The following is a 22,500-nucleotide window of genomic DNA, read 5'->3' as shown; positions in this document are numbered from 1 at the left end:
TACGTCCTGCCTATGTGAACTCTCGAGCAAGACTGAGAGTTTCCAGCCCTGTGACTGCCTTATCAACAGCCAATCAGGAGCATCATGAGGGATTGTCCTAGACATCAAATGCATCGTTGATGTGAAACTACTATTGTAATTCAGCTCCTACGTATATATCTTCTGATTTATGTAATAATAAATTGATTAAATGTAACATTGTATTTTCCGTAAGCCCAACCATTTCAATACATTTTCCCCCAGCTTTCTGTTGTTACCTACGTGGCACCCAATCTTGTCAGATGTCAGTTAAATTCTAAAGTAAATTGTAGACCTTGCGCGGCCACGCACGTAACAATATATATATATATATATATATATATATATATATATATGTATATAAATATACATATATAATATACATCTGAGCGCGTGTATGTATATGCGCGTCTGTAATTATTAGGAGCGTGAATTACTCTCTTGCGTGAAGTGATTACGGTTCTCCACATGTTGCCGTAATTGTTCAACGCATTGGTGAGTCATTTAATGAGGGACGTCATGATTCGCAGCATAATTTTGCCATGAATTACACTGTTCATTACATTGCATGTAACGCTTACTTCCCACAAAAGAACGATGCAATTCCTGCTTTTTTGTCCCTTCCGAATATTTCTCTTAAGTAATGAACAGAGAGAGAGAGAGAGAGAGAGAGAGAGAGAGAGAGAGAGAGAGAGAGGTGAATATATACAGATTTTTATATGTATATTTATACATAAATGTGTATATATACATATATATATATATATATATATATATATATATGTATATATATATATATATATATATATATATATATATATATATATATATATATATATATATTATATATATATATATACCAACAGGGGTTCCAGCAAGACAACAGCTCACATGATCAATTTATTAAGAGACGTTTCGTGCCCCAAGACGTTGGCACATCATCAGTCTGGAATAAAATTTATTCTTTCAAAAAACATTAAACTAAAGTAAAAAGTACAATCCAAAAATATGAATTATTTACAGAAGCTTACAAGTATTAGAAGACTACCTATCAGTTCAGAGATGTTTAATGTTTTTTAAAAGAAATTTTTTATTCCAGACTGATGATGTGCCAATGTCCTGGGGCACGAAACGTCTCTTAATAAATTGATCATATGAGCTGTTGTCTTGCTGGAACCCTTGTTGCAATTTATAGGCGGCTGTCCGTTGTCATGAGAGAGAGAGAGAGAGAGAGAGAGAGACGAGAGAGAGAGAGAGATAGAGAGAGAGAGAAGATAAGAGAGAGAGAGAAGAGAGATATTTACGTAAAATGATTATGTCGAACAGGGCCTGTTGACGTATGACTATACCAGAAATATATATAAACAAAAACCAGCCTTTATTTTCCCCTCTACCCTCTCTTTCAAGTGTAATATCCAGACAATTGAATTCATTCTGTATACAGCGATGTACATCGGCCTAAACCTCCCAGTGACTGCCACTTCTGGACAGAGGTTGTTGTTTTGCTATCATGACAATGAATAAATCTTGTTTACCCTCGCCCTGTCACATTTGTGCTTTGTTGACTCAACAACTGTTCCAATTGGAACGAAAGAGGGCGGGCGATCGATCGATTGGCTCAGTTCGTGGAGGATATTTTCAACGTGGAAGTTTCGAGGAGTTCTTTTGGACGATCACAAAGGACGGGCGTGAAAGCGTCATACCAGATTCTCACGGTTTTGGATAACGAAGGTAATGTTATTTGTTTCGCTGCAGTGCTTGATCAATCGAGCCGAAGGCAGTTAGTTGGTCTCCGGTTTCTGAAACCTGTTAAAGATTTCGGATCTCTCCTATACTCTGTTTTTTTCCATCTGTCCATCCTCCTGTGGTGTTTGCGTATGGTAACACTGCGTCCCGGGCTTTAGATAGTTACATTCAGCTTACATTCAACAATAATAATGATATCCTACTTCGAATATTAACGGTGTAATTCGCATACAGTAAATTATTAAAACACTTTTCAGTTGCAAATGTACAGTGGGGCTCAAATCTCATGCGACATGATTCTTTTTGTATCGTCCATATTCTCAGACTCAACGTGATGTTGCCAAGTAGTGCTATTTTTTTTTCTTTTTTTTATTTGTAATGTCATTCACGTCGAAAAATTTGCGAATTCACAGCTAGCCTTATTTTCCTTATGGTTAAATAGATATGATCCCTTTTGTGCATTGGTATAATTCTTAATTTGTGTGATTTGAACTGATTTTATTTTTCTTATCTTTACGTTGCTCAGTTCAAGTGTGGTGTGATAAGGTTAGCGGTGCCAGCAATGAAAGCACACTTAACATGCTCCTCGGACTGGTCAACATAATCATGTCTGCAGCATTATGACAGCAGACCTAATAAGCTCAACAGTCATAACAACACTTTCAATGCAGGAATATGAATTAAAACCAGTTTTATTTGAATGTTCAAGATTTCGGCTGCGTTTAAGCTGCCTATATGTTGGAAAATGTTTTATAGGCCTAAAAAAATAATCTAAGCCATCTGAGATGTAATCTGTTACTAATGAATTTATTTGTAGAGATCACCTGTTCTTTGAGGAATATGAATTACAATCAGTTTTCTTTGAATGTTGAAGTTTCAGGCTGTGTTTAAGCTGCCTGTATGTTGCAAAATGATTTATAGGCCTAGAAAAATAATCTAAGCTTTCCGAGATGTAATCTTTACTAATGTTTTTATTTGTAGAGATTACCTGTTTTTTAAGGAATAAAAGATGATGATGATTTTGGTTATGTGAAGAAGATGGTTATTAATCGAAATATCATAAGTATTAATATCAAGGCATATGTAACACTTGTTTTTCAACTGGTTTACAATATTATTTTCTTAAAAGTCCTTCTGCTCGCTTTTGGTGTATAATTTATTATTTCATAAGGTAACTTGAAGTGCAAGAATGTGTAGATAACCTCATTTGCTTTCTGGCCAGAAATTGTTAATATAGAGATGTGAATGTTAAGTGTAAAGTAAAGAAATCTAACAACTAGGCCTAGGAATAATATCTTGGCTTTGACAAATAGGCGAATATTTGCTAGTATGCTATCAGTTTTGAAATATTTAAGAAGATAACAAATAATTATGTGTGAAAATCCAAATATTCCTTTAACACAAATTATTTATTTAACATTTGAACTGAGGTTTGATTGCGACTTCGTTTTGGTCAAATGCTTCAGCAATGAGTGAATGAAAGTTTTGAAAATGTTTCGTAAGGGTTTTTCTGAAATTTGGCTACACGTGACATTTTCTTACAATTTTTAAATATATGACAGATTTCACTCTTATGAAACATATTATGGCCTTAGTGTATGCGATACTCGCGTTTTCGCATTTAAATAAAAGATAAATATGGAGCATGCTAGGTTGCCAGTTAGTGAATTTTGAACGAAATCCTATGGAGTCATGTCGCATGAGATTTGAGCATCACTGTACACCCAGATATCCTTTTATTTACCTAAAACTTACACATAGCGTAACTATTTAAAGCCCGGGACGCAGTGTTACCATACAAAAATACCACAGTCGGATGGACAGATGGAAAAAAACAGAGTATATTACTAGGATTAATAGAACAAGGCCGTTAGGAATTGTCGTAAAAACATATACAAGATTATAAATTTCATAAAGATAATGAACCCCCACCCCCAAGAAATATTAGTCATAGATAACGAACCCCGAAAACCTCATGGGGCCAATATCTAGGAAATATCCAAGATTTGTTTCCATCGTGGTTTCAAAAACCGAATCTATAATTTTAGATTTGAAAGATATGTCGGTATTTGTTTTTTTCTTGATTTGGATGAACCAGTATAGTTTCACCGTCATACAAGTAATAAACATACTTTTAGGGCCACAGATTCAGTATTTGTGCTGGCTAATATTTTTTTCCAGGTTCATACACCCAATAAGCAACACTTTTCACAACTCACAACCAACTCAATATTTGTCAAAAGGTGTCATTTTCATCATTTAATCGAATATTTTTTCAGCTTCATACAACCATAAAGATACTTTTCACCCCTTCGTACAACGGACTCAATAACTGTACGAAATAGTCATCGCTAATGGTGTAATTTTCCCAGCTTCATGTAACCAATGAAGATGTTGTTCATACCTTCATACAACGGACTTAATATTTGTCTAAAGTGGTTAAGGGCAAAAGGTGTCAATTAGCTCAACTAATTTAATATCTTTCCAGCTATGTACAATCAGTAAAGACCAATTTTCACAACTTCGCACAACGGACTCAATATTTATTTTAGTATTTTACCATCTTCATACAACCAACAAAGGTTTACAACTTCCTTCAACAGACTCAATATTTATACAAAGATCATTTCAATGAACTAAGCTAGTATTTCTCCAGGTTCGTACAACTAACTTAATATACTTTTAACATCTTCGTTTAACGGAATCAGTCACTTTCCAAAGGTTATTCCGATAAAGTAAACTAACATTTTTCCAGCTTCGTTCAGCTGATAAGAATACTTTTCACGGCTTCGTTCAGCGGACTCACCATTCAGCCAAAAACGGTTAAGGGCGAAAGTGTCATTCCTCCAATCCCAAGACTAATGCGTTGTTTACCCGCAGGTACGACCCATTCAATATTCATCCGATCAATGGTACGGGCGGTCCTGCAGCCGTTCGACAAATACTACGTTACACCTAAATGGGTAAAGTGTCCCCCACCAAACGAGCGTCGATCGCCAAATCCCTTCGGTTGTGTCCACATGCAAAGCAGGTTAAAGCAAAGCTGCGTCATTAGTCTTTTCGGGGTAATATTGATCAGATTAAAATCTTCATTCCAAAGGCGTAAGAGAATTTAATAGTAGATGCATTTAAAGGTTTAAGATGCTTTTATTTGATTGAGTTATTGATTCATCTTATTACTGAGGAAAATTTATATTATATATATATATATATATATATATATATATATATATATATATATATATATGTGCTTAAAAAATCACAGTAGATGCACGTGACTTCATTAAATAAGCGAATACCACAGGAAAATGATAGTCAGAAATCCAAGCGCTTTCGTCTTTACTAAGACATTGTCAAGGAGCGAATGAAATACAATTGGAGAGAAAGGTCTCAGGTATACAACAAGATCAAGAATACCAGATGGTTGATTGTCAAAAGGGTAAAAATTAAAAGAGATAATCCTGGATTATCACTTTTAAGTTTTACCCTTTTGACAATTAATCATCTGGTATTCTTGATCTTGTTGGGTACCTGAGACCTTTCTCTCCAATTGTATTTCATTAGCTCCTTGACAATGTCTTAGTAAAGACGAAAGCACTTGGATTTCTGACTATCATTTTCGGTTATTCGCTTATATATATATATTAATTCATATTACTATTATATACATATATATATATGTACTCTATAATATATATAATATATACATATATTATATATATATATGTATATTATATATTATATATATAGGATATATATATATTATATATATATACACATAATATATATATGATATATGATATATAGATATATGATATATAGATATATAATATATAGATATATATATATATATATATATCTATTATATATATAATATATATATATAATATATATATATATCTATATATATATATATAGCCTGTATATATATGTATGTATATTATATATATATATATATATATATATATATAACAGATATATATATATATATATATATATATATATATATATAGATATAATACTATATATATATATAAGATATAGATATAGATAGATATAGATATATAGATATATATATATATATATATATATATATATATATATATATATATATATATATATATATATATATATATATATATATATATATATATATATATATATAGATATATATTAAAGGGTCCAGGAATCCACCAAACATTGTGAAGAATATTTTATTAGGAACGTTTCATACTACTTCAGAGTACATCTTCAGCCTGTAATTATAAATTGTGACAATTTAATTAATAGTAAAATAATACATTAAGACTAAAATATCAAGATAATAAGTTAATTAAAAACCTTAGAGAACATTTAAAACAAACAATAGACTAAAACTTAAAGAAATATGTTAATTAAAATTTATAGAAACATTTAAAACAAATAATGAGAGGACAAGTACCCTAAGTACAAGTAGAGAAGGGAATGATTTGAAAACACAGTTCGGCCCAGATCTCAGTTATGCTAAATACAACGTGGCAGCAGGCACATTTGCATTTAGAGAAGGAACCAGTCGTTTGATGTATAATGACTCAAGTGTCGTTAAGTAATTGTTGGGAGTGCTGTCAATGATTGAGAAATGTGTTTTATCAATATTAATTTTACATATTTTGGCGTGGTTACGGATATTGGATAATTCTGGGTTTGTTATCCTTTGTCCTGTTCTGTAGCTAACACCTAAGTGACTGGAATATCTCACTTTTAGTAACCGTTTGGTCGATCCGACGTAAATACCAGGACAACCCGGACAATTAAATTTATAAATGACGTCGGATCTCATGAACGGTGGTAGTTTTTCTTTGTGTGTAAAAAATGTGCCAATTTTTAATGGGTTGACAGGAATCAATTTTAATTTTAAACAACCTATTTCACTTTCAATGATTTTCCTTATTCGCTCGCTTAATTTGTTTTTATATGTAAAAGGAATGGTACAGTACATAACTAGCTTCTTAACATCATAGGAAGGAACTTTCTCAGAAAAATTATTATTTAAAATTCTATTTACTACATTATAAAAAAACATTTACTGGATAAGAATTGTTAATAAAATACCTCTTTAAAAATTCAATTTCTTCATGAAATAAATTCCAATTTGAGGTATATTTCATAGCTCTAAAAACAAGGGTTGAGATGGCATTAATTTTAAAATTCAAAAAACAAAAACTATAAAAATTATTACCCAAACCCGAAAATGTATGCTTCCTATAAATGGTAGTGTTGAGTCTATCATCTTCCTTAACAATCTTTAGATCTAAAAATCATAGGCAGTTATTATGCTCGATTTCCATAGTAAAATTTATATTATGATGCTGGCTATTCACAAAATCCAAGAAGGCTTCACTTTGCCACTTATATTAAATAATAAAAAAGTGTCATCAACATACCTTCGATAAAAGTGTGGCTTAAAATTAGAAGGGCATTCTGTTAAAAATTTTGATTCTAAAAAGTCCATAAAAATATCTGCAAATATAGGGGCCAACGGGGACCCCATAGCCAAACCCTCGACCAGCGAGTACAATTTGGAATTAAAAGTAAAAACTGAATCTTGCACTGCAAGTTCTAAAAGTTGTTTGAATAAAATTCTATCAAATCCATGGAAGCATGTGGTATTTAAAAAAACTTTATCTAAAATAATCTCAATTGTTTCTTCCACTGGTATGTTTGTAAAAAGTGATTCAATGTCAAGACTTATCATGTAAAGATCTGAATCCTGTCTGACAATTAATTCCTGAAATTCGTAGCTATTAACACAGTTAAAAATGGCTACGAATTTCAGGAATTAATTGTCAGACAAGATTCAGATCTTTACATTGAATCACTTTTTACAAACATACCAGTGGAAGAAACAATTGAGATTATTTTAGATAAAGTTTTTTTAAATACTAAAAGTGAGATATTCCAGTCACTTAGGTGTTAGCTACAGAACAGGATAACAAACCCAGAATTATCCAATATCCGTAACCACGCCAAAATATGTAAAATTAATATTGATAAAACACATTTCTCAATCATTGACGGCACTCCCAACAATTACTTAACGACACTTGAGTCATTATACATCAAACGACTGGTTCCTTCTCTAAATGCAAATGTGCCTGCTGCCACGTTGTATTTAGCATAACTGAGATCTGGGCCGAACTGTGTTTTCAAATCATCCCCTTCTCTACTTGTACTTAGGGTACTTGTCCTCTCATTATTTGTTTTAAATGTTTCTATAAATTTTAATTAATATATTTCTTAAAGTTTTAGTCTATTGTTTGTTTTAAATGTTCTCTAAGGTTTTTAATTAACTTATTATCTTGATATTTTAGTCGTAATGTATTATTTTACTATTAATTAAATTGTCACAATTTATAATTACAGGCTGAAGATGTACTCTGAAGTAGTATGAAACGTTCCTAATAAAATATTCTTCACAATGTTTGGTGGATTCCTGGACCCTTTTTAATGCTCTCATCTGATTGAATATATATATATATATATATATATATATATATATATATATATATATATATATATATATACTATATATATATATATATATATATATATATGATATATATATATATATATATATATATATATATATATATATACTATATATATATATATATATATATATATATATATATATATATATATATATATATATATATATATATATATATATATATATATATATATATATATATATATATATATATATATATATATATATATATATATATAGGAGCTTCAGAAGGTGTCCATGATACAGACAGTAAAAGGAATCAAGCTTATTATCAACGAAACGTTTCGCACATGAAACTTCTGTGCATTATTAGTCTGTAAAAGAGCAAAGAGACACATAAATAATATTCAATGATAAAAACAAAGGAACTCACAAATATTAACATAGTCTTAAAAATTAAAAGGATCAAAGTAAAAACAAACAAAGGTAAAGAGAGAGAGAACAACCCAAATACCAACCGTCCATAATGTAGAGAGAAGAGGGAATGACTAAGAGTCATCATCAACTGACTTTTAGTCATTCCATCTTCTCTCTACATTATGGACGGTTGGTGTTTGGGTTGTTCTCTCTCTCTTTACCTTTGTTTGTTTTTACTTTGATCCTTTTAATTTTTAAGACTATTTTAATATCTGTGAGTTCCTTTGTTTTTATCATTGAATGTTATTTATGTGTCTCTTCGCTCTTTTACAGACTAATAATGCACAGAAGTTTCATGTGCGAAACGTTTCGTTGATAATAAACTTGATTCCTTTTACTGTTTGTATTATGGACACCCTCTGAAGCTCCTATATATTTATTCCACTGAGCCGCTATATATATATATATATATATATATATATATATATATATATATATATATATATATATATATATATTTATACATACATATGTATATGCATATGTATATATGTATGTATATATATATATATATATATATATATATATATATATATATATATATATATATATATCCCACGACCATGACAAGGACATAGTATTTTAGGCACCTTGATGTGAACTCTCTCTTTTATTACCCTGGTGACTACGGAAGTCCTTCCAGAACCTATATCATTTCAATAGATAGTCATCAAGTTTCTTTTCGAGTGCCCTAGAATCCGATTACCGTTTATAATTGCTCTCTGCTATTGCAATTATTATGTATTATCTGCAAAATCTAATAATAATGATATTAATATCACTATTATTATTATTATTATTATTATTATTATTATTATTATTATTATTATTATTATTATTATTATTATTATTCCATTAAGCCTCATTCGGGTTTATATTCCCCGAAAAAAGTATTATTATTATTATTATTGAAGTTGCCTTTCACTTTTCTTATTTAGCATTCTATAGTAACTGAATTCTGTATATACGAAAGGTCTCTAGTTCAAAGAAAATTTTAAGCCCTTGTTTTTATCATTATCATTGATTTTATTATTGCTATTATTTCAACATTAGTATTGTCATTACTATTATCATGAATAATACTAGCATTGCTATTATTATATAAGCAGTTATTAATTTTATATCTTTATTCCTCTTGTCTCGAAATACTATATTCTGTTGTCTCTACTTTGTATATTCCCTATATATGGCCCTGAGCTGAAATAAAGGATATCATTCTTGCTATTATTACTATTTTAATGGATACTAACATCCCAATTATTTCAAGAAATGTTTGGGTGTAGTCAATTATTAATTCATCTTTTCATTTTGTGTCTCTGAATTCAGTGTATTGTATTGTCTCTACTTTGTACTTCACCTGTATATGGCCGTGAGGGATATCATTATTGCTATTATTACTATTATATGAATAATAGCATTACTATTATTTCAACAACTGTTTGGATATTGTCAACCATTAATTTTATCTTTCCATCTAGTGTATCTGAATTGTGAGTATTGTATTGTCTCTACTTTGCATATTCCCTGAGCTGAAATAAAGGATACTACTAATTATTATTATTGTTTATTTTTTTCAGTTTATCACACTCTTCCTGTTCGACTTCTTATTTCTATTTCCAGGTCTTGATACTTATCAATCTTTTCTCTGTCTTTCTCTTCTACACTGGTGTCCCATGTTATTGCGACGTCAATGAGTGATACTTTCTTCTTGATTTTGTCAATCAACATCACGTGTGGTCTATTGGTACGTATCAGCCTATCTGCTCTGATAACATAGTTCCAGAGGATCCCCCTATTTGTTCTGATATCATAGTCCCAGAGGGTTTTTCCATTATTATTATTATTATTATTATTATTATTATTATTATTACACCAGTACAGTAGCTCTCAATAAAAATGCCATCAACTTACCGTCCCGTACATTTCTGCAGGAACGGGGCAGGCCAACTTGGCCGCCTCCCCTAGAGGAACAACCGTGACGCTGTTGTTCACGACGCCTGCGCCGCTCGATTCCAACTGTCCGCTGGCGGCCGCAGTCTCTTCGCCTCTGGCTGATAGGATGAGTATCCACACTGAAAAATGACAACGGAAGAAGGTATTTAGTATCTAACTTTGAAACTTAGAAAAAAAAAACACACACATAAATTGGAGAACAGATACATGAAAACATGACTGCGGAAGAAGATATTTAAAAGACAATTGGTGGCAAATATCAAAGTTTAAAACTTGAACAAGAACCAGAAATTGGCGAACAAATATATTCAAAAATAGCAACGCAAGAAGGTAGCTATTTAGTGAGTTTCGGGTACAAATTGGTGAAAATATCTAGTTCTGCGAGGAAATAATGGCAACAGATCAGTTTCGAACTCTGGAACCTGAAAAATAGAATCACGAATTGGAGAACAAATAAATGAATAAAATAACAAAGGAAGAAGATATTTAGAGACGAATTGCGAGGAAATGATGGTATACTAGATCAGTATCGAACTTTGAAATTTTGAAAAATGATGTAACCATAAATTGGAGAGCTACTGTATTCAAAATTGACAACGGAAGAAGAAAGTTAGAGACGAAGTTGTGGAAATATCAAGTATTGCGAGGGAATGACGATAATAGATCAGTCAAGCTCTCACATTGTGGAGACACTAAACCCAGGAGAGGAAAAAGACAAAAAGTGTGAGGTTAATTAGAAGAAAGTGATTGGTTTATCGATTGGGTAGAAAACATTTCTTGTTGATCCCGAAGAGAACTGGGCTGTGAGATTACTTACTCTCTTGACGGGTAGCCTATGGGAGATTAATTACGTCGATTCCCTGATCTACTCTGGCCAAATCCCCAAAGACGTAGTCTAGGACTCTTTCAATTATCCCTTATGACAATTACTGTGTGGTTTACGGGAAGCTCGCCATAACCCTTTTTGGTTAGATTAGAACACAAGTAAAATATAATAAAACAAAAATTAAAACCCATTATGTATTTAATAACTTAAAAAATAAACACATTTTTCGCATTCGAGTTTCAGAATTTCCATGGAATAATTAGTATAATCTGTTAATTTTTGTTAGAAAGATACGTAATGTCAAAATGAAAACATGCCTCGGTTGGCTGACGATTTGTTGTTTAATTAGCTTTTTTTCCGGAGTCTACATTCATCTCAGTTTCATTTTGAATAATTCTGACACTTTTCTTTTTCTTTTACTAATTATTCTCACATGCTCATTTCCCAATTGATTTTCAGTTTCATTTTGAATAATTCTGACGCTTTTCATTTTCTTTTTTCTTTTACTAATTATTTCTATAAGTTAATTTCCCAATTGATTCTCAGTGTCATTTTTGAATGATTCTGACACTTTTCTCTTTCTTTTATAAATTATTCTCACATGTTCATTTCCCACTTGATTCCCAGTTTAATTTTTAATGATACTGACACTTTTCTTTTCCTTTTATTGACTATTCTCACATGTTCATCCCACAATTGATTAGACTACACTATGTTTATACCCCGAAGAGTTGGTCGATTTTATTAATGACTGTTCTTGAAGACAGTTCAACCTGCTTTCTGGGATCATTTCACCCAAGTTTAAAACAAGTGAAGCTCTTACCCAAATTAGGTAAGACTGATATTATAATTATAATAATGATGACAAGAATATAGTTCCACCAGGCAATTAAAAAATTTACTAATTCACGTCAACCTTGTCGCTCTTTGGCGTCTGTTGTGATAATGATAATTCTAAGAAGATAAAAGATGAAAATAACGCAGCTTCCACATAAAAGAATTACTCTCCAACTCATTATTTTCCGCAGACAATGTGAAGGCGATCATGTTGATAATAATTACGACAAAAATAGCGCAGACCTTCTCGGGGAAAAGAATATCTTTCATCTCATAATAATTCAGGAATGAATAAGATGCGGATTATAATGATGATGATGATAATGATAAAGATAACGATGATGAAAACAGCACCATCTTTTGCCGGGGGAGAGGAATACGCCTCTCGGTTTATAATTGCGCGATTCATGAGTGGCTGCGCGTTCTTGGCAATTAAATTACGGAATTTAATAGAGCATTTTTCACCCTCCTTTATTCTTGGGCTTTCCAAAACAAAATATTAAAAGACAAATTATACGAAACTCCTCAGAGGGAGAGGAGAGGAGCAGGAGCAGGAGAAGGAGGAGGAAGAGGAGGAGGGGGAGGAGGAGGGGAGGAGGAGGAGGAGAAGGAGCATGACGAAAAGAAAAAAATAAAATGAAAAAAGACGCACTGAAATATAAATGAGCGGAATTGCCCACGCTCTGGAGCAAGTCGGTTTTTCTGCATCCTAATGACTTGAAAGCAGATTAGTTAATTAAGATAAAAATGTGGCTCGGCGTTTTTATTCTCGCAAATTTTTTTTTCTCCCTCTATTTTTTCCAACTCTCTCTCTCTCTCTCTATCTCTTTCTCTCTCAACCGTTTTTCCGCTCTCTTCCTCTACTGTTCTCTTTGTTTTCCTCTCCTAAATGAAAGTTCTCTCTCTCTCTCTCTCTCTCTCTCTCTCATTATCGTTTTTCCACTTTCTTCCTCTACTGTTTTCTCGCCTTACTGAAAATTCCCTCCCTCTGTCTCTCTGCCTCTCTCTCTCTCTCTCTCTCTCTCTCTCTCTCTCTCGTCACTCTCTTCCTCCCTTTGTTTTTCCTCGCCTTACTAAACGAACAACCCCCCCCCCACACAACCCCCGGCCCCCCCATCTCTGTCTCTCGTTTTCCGGTTTCTTCCTTTACTGTTCCCTTTGTGTTATGCGCCTCAATGAAAGTCTTCCTTCTCTCGCTCCCTAAAATGCAAAAGTGTTACGCAAATGGATTACCCGTTTCAATATCCTTTGCTCAAATAACACATCGTAAATATTTATGCCTCATAACTTTCACAGCTACGTATACGACATAATCTTCCCACTGTACACCATTTTAAAAGGATTAAGCCTACGGATATTAATCAGCGGGATGTATAGGGTGTGTTACATCAAAGGTAAAACATGCAGGCGGAATTATATAAAAAAAATAAAAATAAAAGTCAGATAAAAGATCTATTGTTTTAACGTTTCTCTCTGAAGCCAAAGATGGCGGCGGAGAAGGGAGTCAATGAAAGAGGTATGATGATGATCATAAAAAAAAAAAAAAATGAGAATGGTAAACATTACGATAATTAGTTCCGACGCCGATACCCGAATGGCAGGGAATCTCGAGGAGAAATGGGAGGTCATTCCTTTAATTAATGCGCGACAGATAATGTCATACAGGTGGAATATCGGATTAAAAGGAATTGTATTGACAAATGGAACAGAAGGTCAGTCTTTCTTTCTCTTGTTCATCTCACGTTTTCCTCTTAATTCTCACCCCACTGAATATTTCGACGGCAAATTAATATGATTGTTATATGGATAGGATTCGTTTTCGCGTGAAAATGACGTGTACATAACATGTACATTACGTGTAAATAACGTGTAAATTGCATGGAATATATTACGTGGTAATTTCGTGTAATTTACATGAAAAAGATGCACACATTACGTGTAGATGACGTATAAATTTTGTGTAAATGATGTTTAGATTACGTTTAAAAACGTGCCAGTTACATTCAAAGAACGAGTAAATTACGTAAAAATGACGTGAACATAACTTTAATGTATATTACGTGGAAATAACGTATAATAGACGTATAAATAACGCGCAATGGACGTTTAAATAATGTTTGAATTCCCTGAAAGTGACGTAAAAATTATTGTAAATAAAAATTATTGTAATTTACGTCTAAATAACGTGTAAATAACGTGAAAAGTACGTGTAAATAACGCGTACATGATGAGTAAATGGCACCCAGAAAAATTAATTAATAAAATCACAGTCGTGTAGTAGAACCCAGATCACATTCTCTGGCGTTCCTCAAAGGGGAATGTTTCCACTGGCATGTAAATGATACACTTCCACGGCAGTGAAAGGAGTTCATAATGTGATATACATTCAAGATATACACGTCCATTCCCTTTCTCCGCTCCGCACGGCTCTGATTAAAAGCACACGTACGAGGGCTGCCCGAGCTGTACAGATGATTTCCAAAAGCAATCATCCCAGTACGTAGTTCGTAATACGAGACAGCAGTAATCAGCGTCCAAATGTGTTTCAGACAACGGTTTATTATTACTCGGCGCACTTCGAGCTTATTTCGTCTTGAGTGCATATTACTTGGGTGCATATTTCCTGAGTGCATATTTCGCCGTGGGCGAGAAGGGAGCGTCGTTTGCTTGTTAAGACTATTGAAACGTCAATACGCACACACACACACACACATATATATATATATATATATATATATATATATATATATATATATATATATATATTTCAGTACAGTAACTACAAACTATCTTTGATACATCTTCTGGGAACCTGATATCAGAGTCAGTCCTATTTTTGTAATAACCGATATTCATATTTTACCCCCAGATATACTACATTAGACCCAATAAAATTAATTCCCGACTTCATGTAGTAGAACGTATAATATATTAGGATTTTTTAGTCCACGCCAGAGAAAGGCAAAATTAAAGGGAAAAATAAAGGGGAGGAATGAATAAGAATAAGAAAAACAAAAAAAAGGGCATCTTACCCGAAGGAAGCAATTAGGCGCGGCTTTTAAAAGAAAGGAGGCTGCAGGAGTCAAGGACAACGGAAGCAAGAAAATGGTTCCAACAGGACTTTCCTACTTTTTTTTCTTTTCCTTAGTACAGCTCATAGCATTATTTGGATTACTCTGAATTCATCAAAATCTTACGCAGAGTTTATGAAGCATGACCTCTTTAGGGACAGAGTTGGACGTATGGTATCAACCTTTTTAGGGATGAATATACATTCCAATAAAAATTGTCAATGGAATAAAATACTTTAATTGGGATGGACTGTCTGTGTGAAGAGAGATACGAGGGAGTTAGGATTGAGCGAGGAGGATGCACTGGACCGAGGTAGACGGAAGAATGTGTTGAAGGACCATTACAGCGACCCCAAATAGGGGACAAAATTGTAAAGAAAGAAAAAGAAGAAGAATTGAAAATTGACCTTCATTGTACTTTAGAAGAAAAATCTTTCTCGCAAAGCTAAGGAAGCCAACGCAATAACGCAACGTAAGTATAGTCTGGGAAAACTTCCAGACGTTTGGAAACAATCTTGGCGTATGGAGGAAGACGAGAAAAAAAAAACAATGTTTGTAATGGGAAGATAACTTCAGATACTTCAGGTGGTAGGAAAAGGGTGGTAGGGAAGATGACGGGAAGACAAACTTCCCGAGGAGTCTATATATGCTCTGGATATTGAAGATCCTCGCGATAACGAAATTGAGATGGCGTTAGACCGAGTGAGATGGAGAGAGAGAGAGGGAGGGAGAGGTCTCATCCTAGTGGTGCTGGGTTACATCGAGGCCTGAGAGTTAACGGAGAAACGAAGTTCTACGAAGGAGCTGTAACGAAATTACAGAGCTGCAACTTTATGGTAACGTCAACGGATGCAGATCCAGTGTGTTCGATTATTTGCGTTAGAAATTCCGGATATTTCGTCATGGGAAACAATTAGACAGATGATTCTTTTAATTTTTTATTTCTGAATTCAGATAAAAAAAAAAAAATAGCCGGAGAGGTAGTTAAGAAGTAGTAGACAAAAGTAAAAAAAGGTTTAAAATGGCAGCGAAAATTTATGTTAAACATGTAGCTACATAATTTTGTCGATTTGACTTATTATTTCCGTCTTTCCAAAACATAAATAAATTGACTCCCGAAAGAGGTGATAGAAAATAAATTCAAAACTAATTCTAAGCTACATCATGTTAAAATGATGGACTTCTTTCCCAGTTATGAGTTTTACGAGGTTCGACGCGCACTGGAACCCGAGGCTGTTGCCTACCTACTTACCCAACCCCAGCTGGGCCGAACAAATAAGTTTGCAGGAGGAGAGGGATGTCTTCCCTACCTTCTCATTCCCCTGACTAGCCACCCAACCCCGCCCTAGGCGGACAAACCGGTTTGCAGGATGGTGGGAGGCTGTGTCATTTAGGACTGATGGAGGCCCACTGATATTCTCACTAACACGCCATGCTCGATGGGAAGTTACATTGTTCTAGCTCGCGTTATTGTCATTTAGCTTTCTTAAAACCGTTCAGATTGGAAAGACTTCAGTAACTCGTAGGATAGAACATCTGAATTGAAAAGTCAACCACCTTCTTTGATCATGGAAGGCGCTATCTGTGTCACTGCAGAGCCACATACCCCTCCCCCCCGGCTAGCAAATGGCCCCAAGACGCAAAAGAAAAAAATACAAAATCGGTAAAACAAAACCTTTTACATGGAATGCTTTCGAGTTTTTCTTTTAAATACTCATTGAATTATGTTTTATTGTAGCTGGGCCTTATTTTCAGCGGACGAGTGGTTTAAAGATGATTAATATTTTAACTGGAAAAAAATGAATTCAGCCGCACGTGAGCTGATTTCCCCACAAAGTAAATATCTGTAAAATAAGAGTGTTGATATATTAGAACTGTTTCACCGTCCCTATAATTATGGTCACACATCGTAGCTGGCCTAAGAATTGTTCTGTTTTCTCTGTGATACTTTAAGATAAGTTGTATAATAATTAGGACATATCACACCACCAAAATATTATTCTTGTCATAATATAACAGGTGGCTCTGCGCCATCCTCTTCTGCAGTTCTTTCATTTTAAGTCTTGTTCTTACTATTTTTATTAGCCGACGGGAACTGCAGGTTTTTTTTTTTTTTAAATGAATCCATTAAACTGTATACACATATCAGTATATTTACATATATGAATGCTCTAGTAAAACAGGCCATTTTTTTATTTGGTGTTTTATAGTATATTTCGATATGATAATAATTGCTGTTTTCATGAAATAAATGACATGAATACAGAGGCATGCAATAACAGTAGTTTATTATTATTATTATTATTATTATTATTATTATTATTATTATTATTATTATTATTATTATTATTATTAGCTGATTTCTTATATTCCCATATTGCAACAGTTATAAAATAATATTGCTTGAAATGAGTTTTTAGTCTTAGATACATGATACCGTTTTGCATTACTAAAGAATCCAATAAAAAAAGTGCATAATGAATACCTTCAAGTAAAAATGAATAACCAGGCGGAAATAAAAGATAGATGTGTCGGCTGCATTAAATGACAGATCAAATAATAAATTAAATACAGGGTCGTACAACAGGCAATAGTATTTTGAGGTCATTCATAATAAAATGATACACACCGTATTGATTCCGGCCAAGCATTTAAATGATAGATTGAACTACCTTCTCACTAAAGATATTTGAAATCGAATTTTAATGTCAGGGTTACGAGCGGAACTAGAATACGAACTCATTCGTGAATAATAATATGCACATAATTCCATCTAAGGTTTTAAAGAATTATAATTGTTCGAATCTTTTAAATGCAAATACCTCTGCGATTGTAAATGAAATGCTTTACTGTCCAAAACACGAAAGTTGGAAGTAAGACACTTCCAAAGGATGACGTGTAGTACAAAGATTTATGCTAAAGTCTACTGCTAAACGCAGGTGAACTTAAAATAAAATAATCAAAACAAGTAACTGAAAATGAAAACCCAATTATTTACTCGGTCACACCACAGACGTCATTCCCGATTCCCAAACAGGAAATGCAAACAAATCATCAAAATGAATTACATGGAACTTAAGCAAGCATTCCCAGCATAATGCAATTTAGGAATAGACTTACTTTCGCCGTCACTGTCATAATTAGGAATAAAATAAAAATATCCTGTCAGAGATGATCAGACTATTAATTGCCCCGATACATTAACATATTAATGTCCAAGTAAAACTGGCAATATTTCAATTTGGTATTTAACAGAATACTTATATGATAATTATTACTGTTTTGTTATGATAAATGGGATGAATATCGAAAGCGTGGAGTGACAGTATATTATTATTATTATTTATTTTTTTTTTTTTTGCTCTCACAGTCCTCCAATTCGACTGGGTGGTATTTATAGTGTGGGGTTCCGGGTTGCATCCTGCCTCCTTAGGAGTCCATCACTTTTCTTACTATGTGTGCCGTTTCTAGGATCACACTCTTCTGCATGAGACCTGGAGCTACTTCAGCCTCTACTTTTTCTAGATTCCTTTTCAGGGATCTTGGGATCGTGCCTAGTGCTCCTATGATTATGGGTATGATTTCCACTGGCATATCCCATATCCTTCTTATTTCTATTTTCAGATCTTGATACTTATCCATTTTTTCCCTCTCTTTCTCTTCAACTCTGGTGTCCCATGGTATTGCGACATCAATGAGTGATACTTTCTTCTTGACTTTGTCAATCAACGTCACGTCTGGTCTATTTGCACGTATCACCCTATCCGTTCTGATACCATAGTCCCAGAGGATCTTTGCGTGATCGTTTTCTATCACTCCCTCAGGTTGGTGCTCGTACCACTTATTACTGCAAGGTAGCTGATGTTTCTTGCACAGGCTCCAGTGGAGGGCTTTTGCCACTGAATCATGCCTCTTTTTGTACTGGTTCTGTGCAAGTGCCGGGCACTCACTTGCTATGTGGTTTATGGTTTCACTTTTCGTATTGCACTTCCTGCATATGGGAGAGATGTTATTTCCGTCTATCGTACTTTGAACATATCTGGTTCTTAGGGCCTGATCTTGTGCCGCTGTTATCATTCCTTCAGTTTCCTTCTTTAGCTCTCCCCTCTGTAGCCATTGCCAATTGTCATCGCTGGCTAGTTCTTTAGTCTGTCTCATGTATTGTCCGTGCATTGGTTTGTTGTGCCAGTCCTCTGTTCTTTCTGTCTTTCTCCTGTCTCTGTATATTTCTGGGTCTTCGTCTACTTTTATTAGTCCTTCTTCCCATGCACTCTTTAGCCACTCGTCTTCACTGGTTTTCAGATATTGCCCCAGTGCTCTGTTTTCAATGTTGACGCAGTCCTCTATACTTAGTAGTCCTCTCCCTCCTTCCTTTCGTGTTATGAATAGTCTGTCCGTATTTGCTCTTGGGTGTAGTGCTTTGTGTATTGTCATTTGTTCCTGGTTTTCTGATCTATGCTGCGGAGTTCTGCCTTCGTCCATTCCACTATTCCTGCGCTGTATCTGATTACTGGCACTGCCCATGTGTTTATGGCTTTTATCATATTTCCGGCGTTGAGTTTTGACTTGAGTATCGCCTTGAGTCTCTGCATATATTCTTTCCTGATCGTGTCCTTCATCTCTTGGTGTTTTATATCTCCTCCTTCCATTATTCCCAGGTATTTGTATCCTGTCTCATCTATGTGTTTGATGTTGCTCCCATCTGGTAGCTTTATCCCTTCAGTTCTCGTTACTTTGCCTTTTTGTATGTTGACTAAGGCGCATTTCTCTATTCCAAACTCCATTCTGATGTCCCCAGATACAATCCTTACAGTCTGGATTAGGGTATCTATTTCCTTGATGCTCTTACCATACAGCTTGATGTCGTCCATGAACATCAGATTATTATTATTATTATTATTATTATTATTATTATTATTATTATTATTATTATTATTATTATTATTATTATTGTTGGTGAAGAAATCCACAGTGGTGTAAATGTAAAAATATTATAGAAAAAATACACACCCACACATACACACACACACACACACACACTCACACATATATATATACACACACACACACACACACACACATATATAATATATATATATATATATATATATATACATATATGTATAATATACATACGTATATATATATATATATATATTTATACACACATATATAACAACACTTTGGATTTTTTCGCCATTTTAGTGACTCATGTTATTATTATTATTATTATTATTATTATTATTATTATTATTATTATTATTATTATTATTATTATTATTATTATTATTATTATTGTGTATGCTGGAAAGAGACCTTATTTCAAACAAGTTTTATTAAAAATAATGGCAGAATTCACAGAATTGATTTTGTACAATATTCTTTCAATTCTCATAATGATTTGCCTTCCTGGCACGCTGGTATTATAAAACAGCTGTCCAATGTTCATCGTGCTGTAGGTCGTCAACGGAAATTTCGGGCGGGCTGGTGTTATCAAAAGCAAACTGGTTATCAGGGACAGGCTGGGGTCGTCAACAGGTATACAGGTGCGTTTCGTAGGTCGGGAACAGGCCGTAGTCGTCAGGGGTCTATCCGGTATTTCTTGTTATTTCTTCGTTTCTGGTTTTTAAAAGGCGTCTACATGGTGTTCTTAACTCTTATTACTGCTGGTGTTCTTAACTCTTATCCTTGTTATGTATCCAAAGGAACAAATATTTACGTTGTCACAGTCTTTCACACAATAGGGTGATGAAACGCGAAAAGTTATAAGAATTATTTGTACATGAGATCAATGAAGAGTTGAAAATGTCGAAAATAGCTTAAGGTTGAATAGCACAAACTACATTTCACGAATGTCTTATAGATAAATCTTAGGCTTTCGCTTTTCTTTTACAACTGTAGAGTACCATGCTTACAAAAGTTAAGTAAACAAAGTGCAAAAAAAGAAAAGTATTAAACAAATAAATAAATAAGTAAATAAATAGATTAGTTATAATATATACGAATAGAAGATCAATAAGCAATTCAATTACCTGACAGAAATAGCCATTACCCTAAGTCAATGCAGCATGTGTAAATTGTTTAATATCTTTTAATCCAAAAGAGTAATGAGGGTTCCTCTTTACACGTATTACTCACTCGGAAAATCAACCCTGAGCCTGAAGTTAATTAGATCAGACTAAAAATTAGTCACCTAATTCAGTGAAAGGGCAACGTTAGAAAACCTGTAGTATATAATACAGGCGAGCAGAGTTCTTCTGGTGTAATCTTTTTAATATATAAACAAAAATGTTTATGTATTTTAGCTTTTTCCACTTTACAATGAACTCTTTCTTCAGGAGTCAAGATTATATATATGTATATGTATATATATATATATATATATACATATATATATATATGTATATATATATATATATATATATATATATATATACATACATATATATATATATATATATATATAATATATATATATACATATACTATATATATATATATATATATATGTATATATATATATATATATATATATATATATATATATATATATACTTCTTACGTGTATTTTTATGATATTCTCAAGCACTCGTTCGTTCATGCTACAAGGGATATATAAACTATATATAGACTATATATAACTAGAGATATAGATAGATTATAGGAAAAAAAAACATAGAGAAGATAGATAAGAGAGTATACTAAGAAGATATATAACAGAGATAGATAGTATAGAGAGCGATAGAGGATATATTAGAGATAGAGATAGAGATAGAGATATAGATATATATAAGATATATAGATAAGATATTATATAAGTATAGGGATATAGAGAACTATGAAGGATAGATATATATATAGATATATATATATATGAATAATTATATATATGTATATAAGATATATATATATATAGATATACTATATTAGGATTATTATATATATATATATATATATATAGTATATATAGGATATATAGAGATATAGTATATATATATATATATATGTATAGAATAGATATAGAGATAAACTATATATATATACTGTATATATAGATATATAGAAGAAGATATATATTTATA

General features: G+C 32.9%; 1 protein-coding gene across 2 annotated transcripts in view; it reads right to left on the bottom strand.

The window, feature by feature from the left end:
* Nucleotides 1-22,500, bottom strand: part of LOC135218554 (uncharacterized) — a 201,816-nt gene that overhangs the window by 100,733 nt on the left and 78,583 nt on the right. For both annotated transcript variants that reach the window (XM_064254932.1, XM_064254931.1), the window contains exon 3: nt 10,643-10,803. In XM_064254932.1, the coding sequence (XP_064111002.1) occupies nt 10,643-10,803 (161 nt within the window). The remainder of the gene's footprint in view (nt 1-10,642; nt 10,804-22,500) is intronic.

The sequence above is a fragment of the Macrobrachium nipponense genome, chromosome 9 (genome assembly GCF_015104395.2).
Source record: "Macrobrachium nipponense isolate FS-2020 chromosome 9, ASM1510439v2, whole genome shotgun sequence".
Classification (NCBI taxonomy): Eukaryota; Metazoa; Arthropoda; class Malacostraca; order Decapoda; family Palaemonidae; genus Macrobrachium; species Macrobrachium nipponense.
This window is presented reverse-complemented; position numbering and strand designations above follow the sequence as displayed.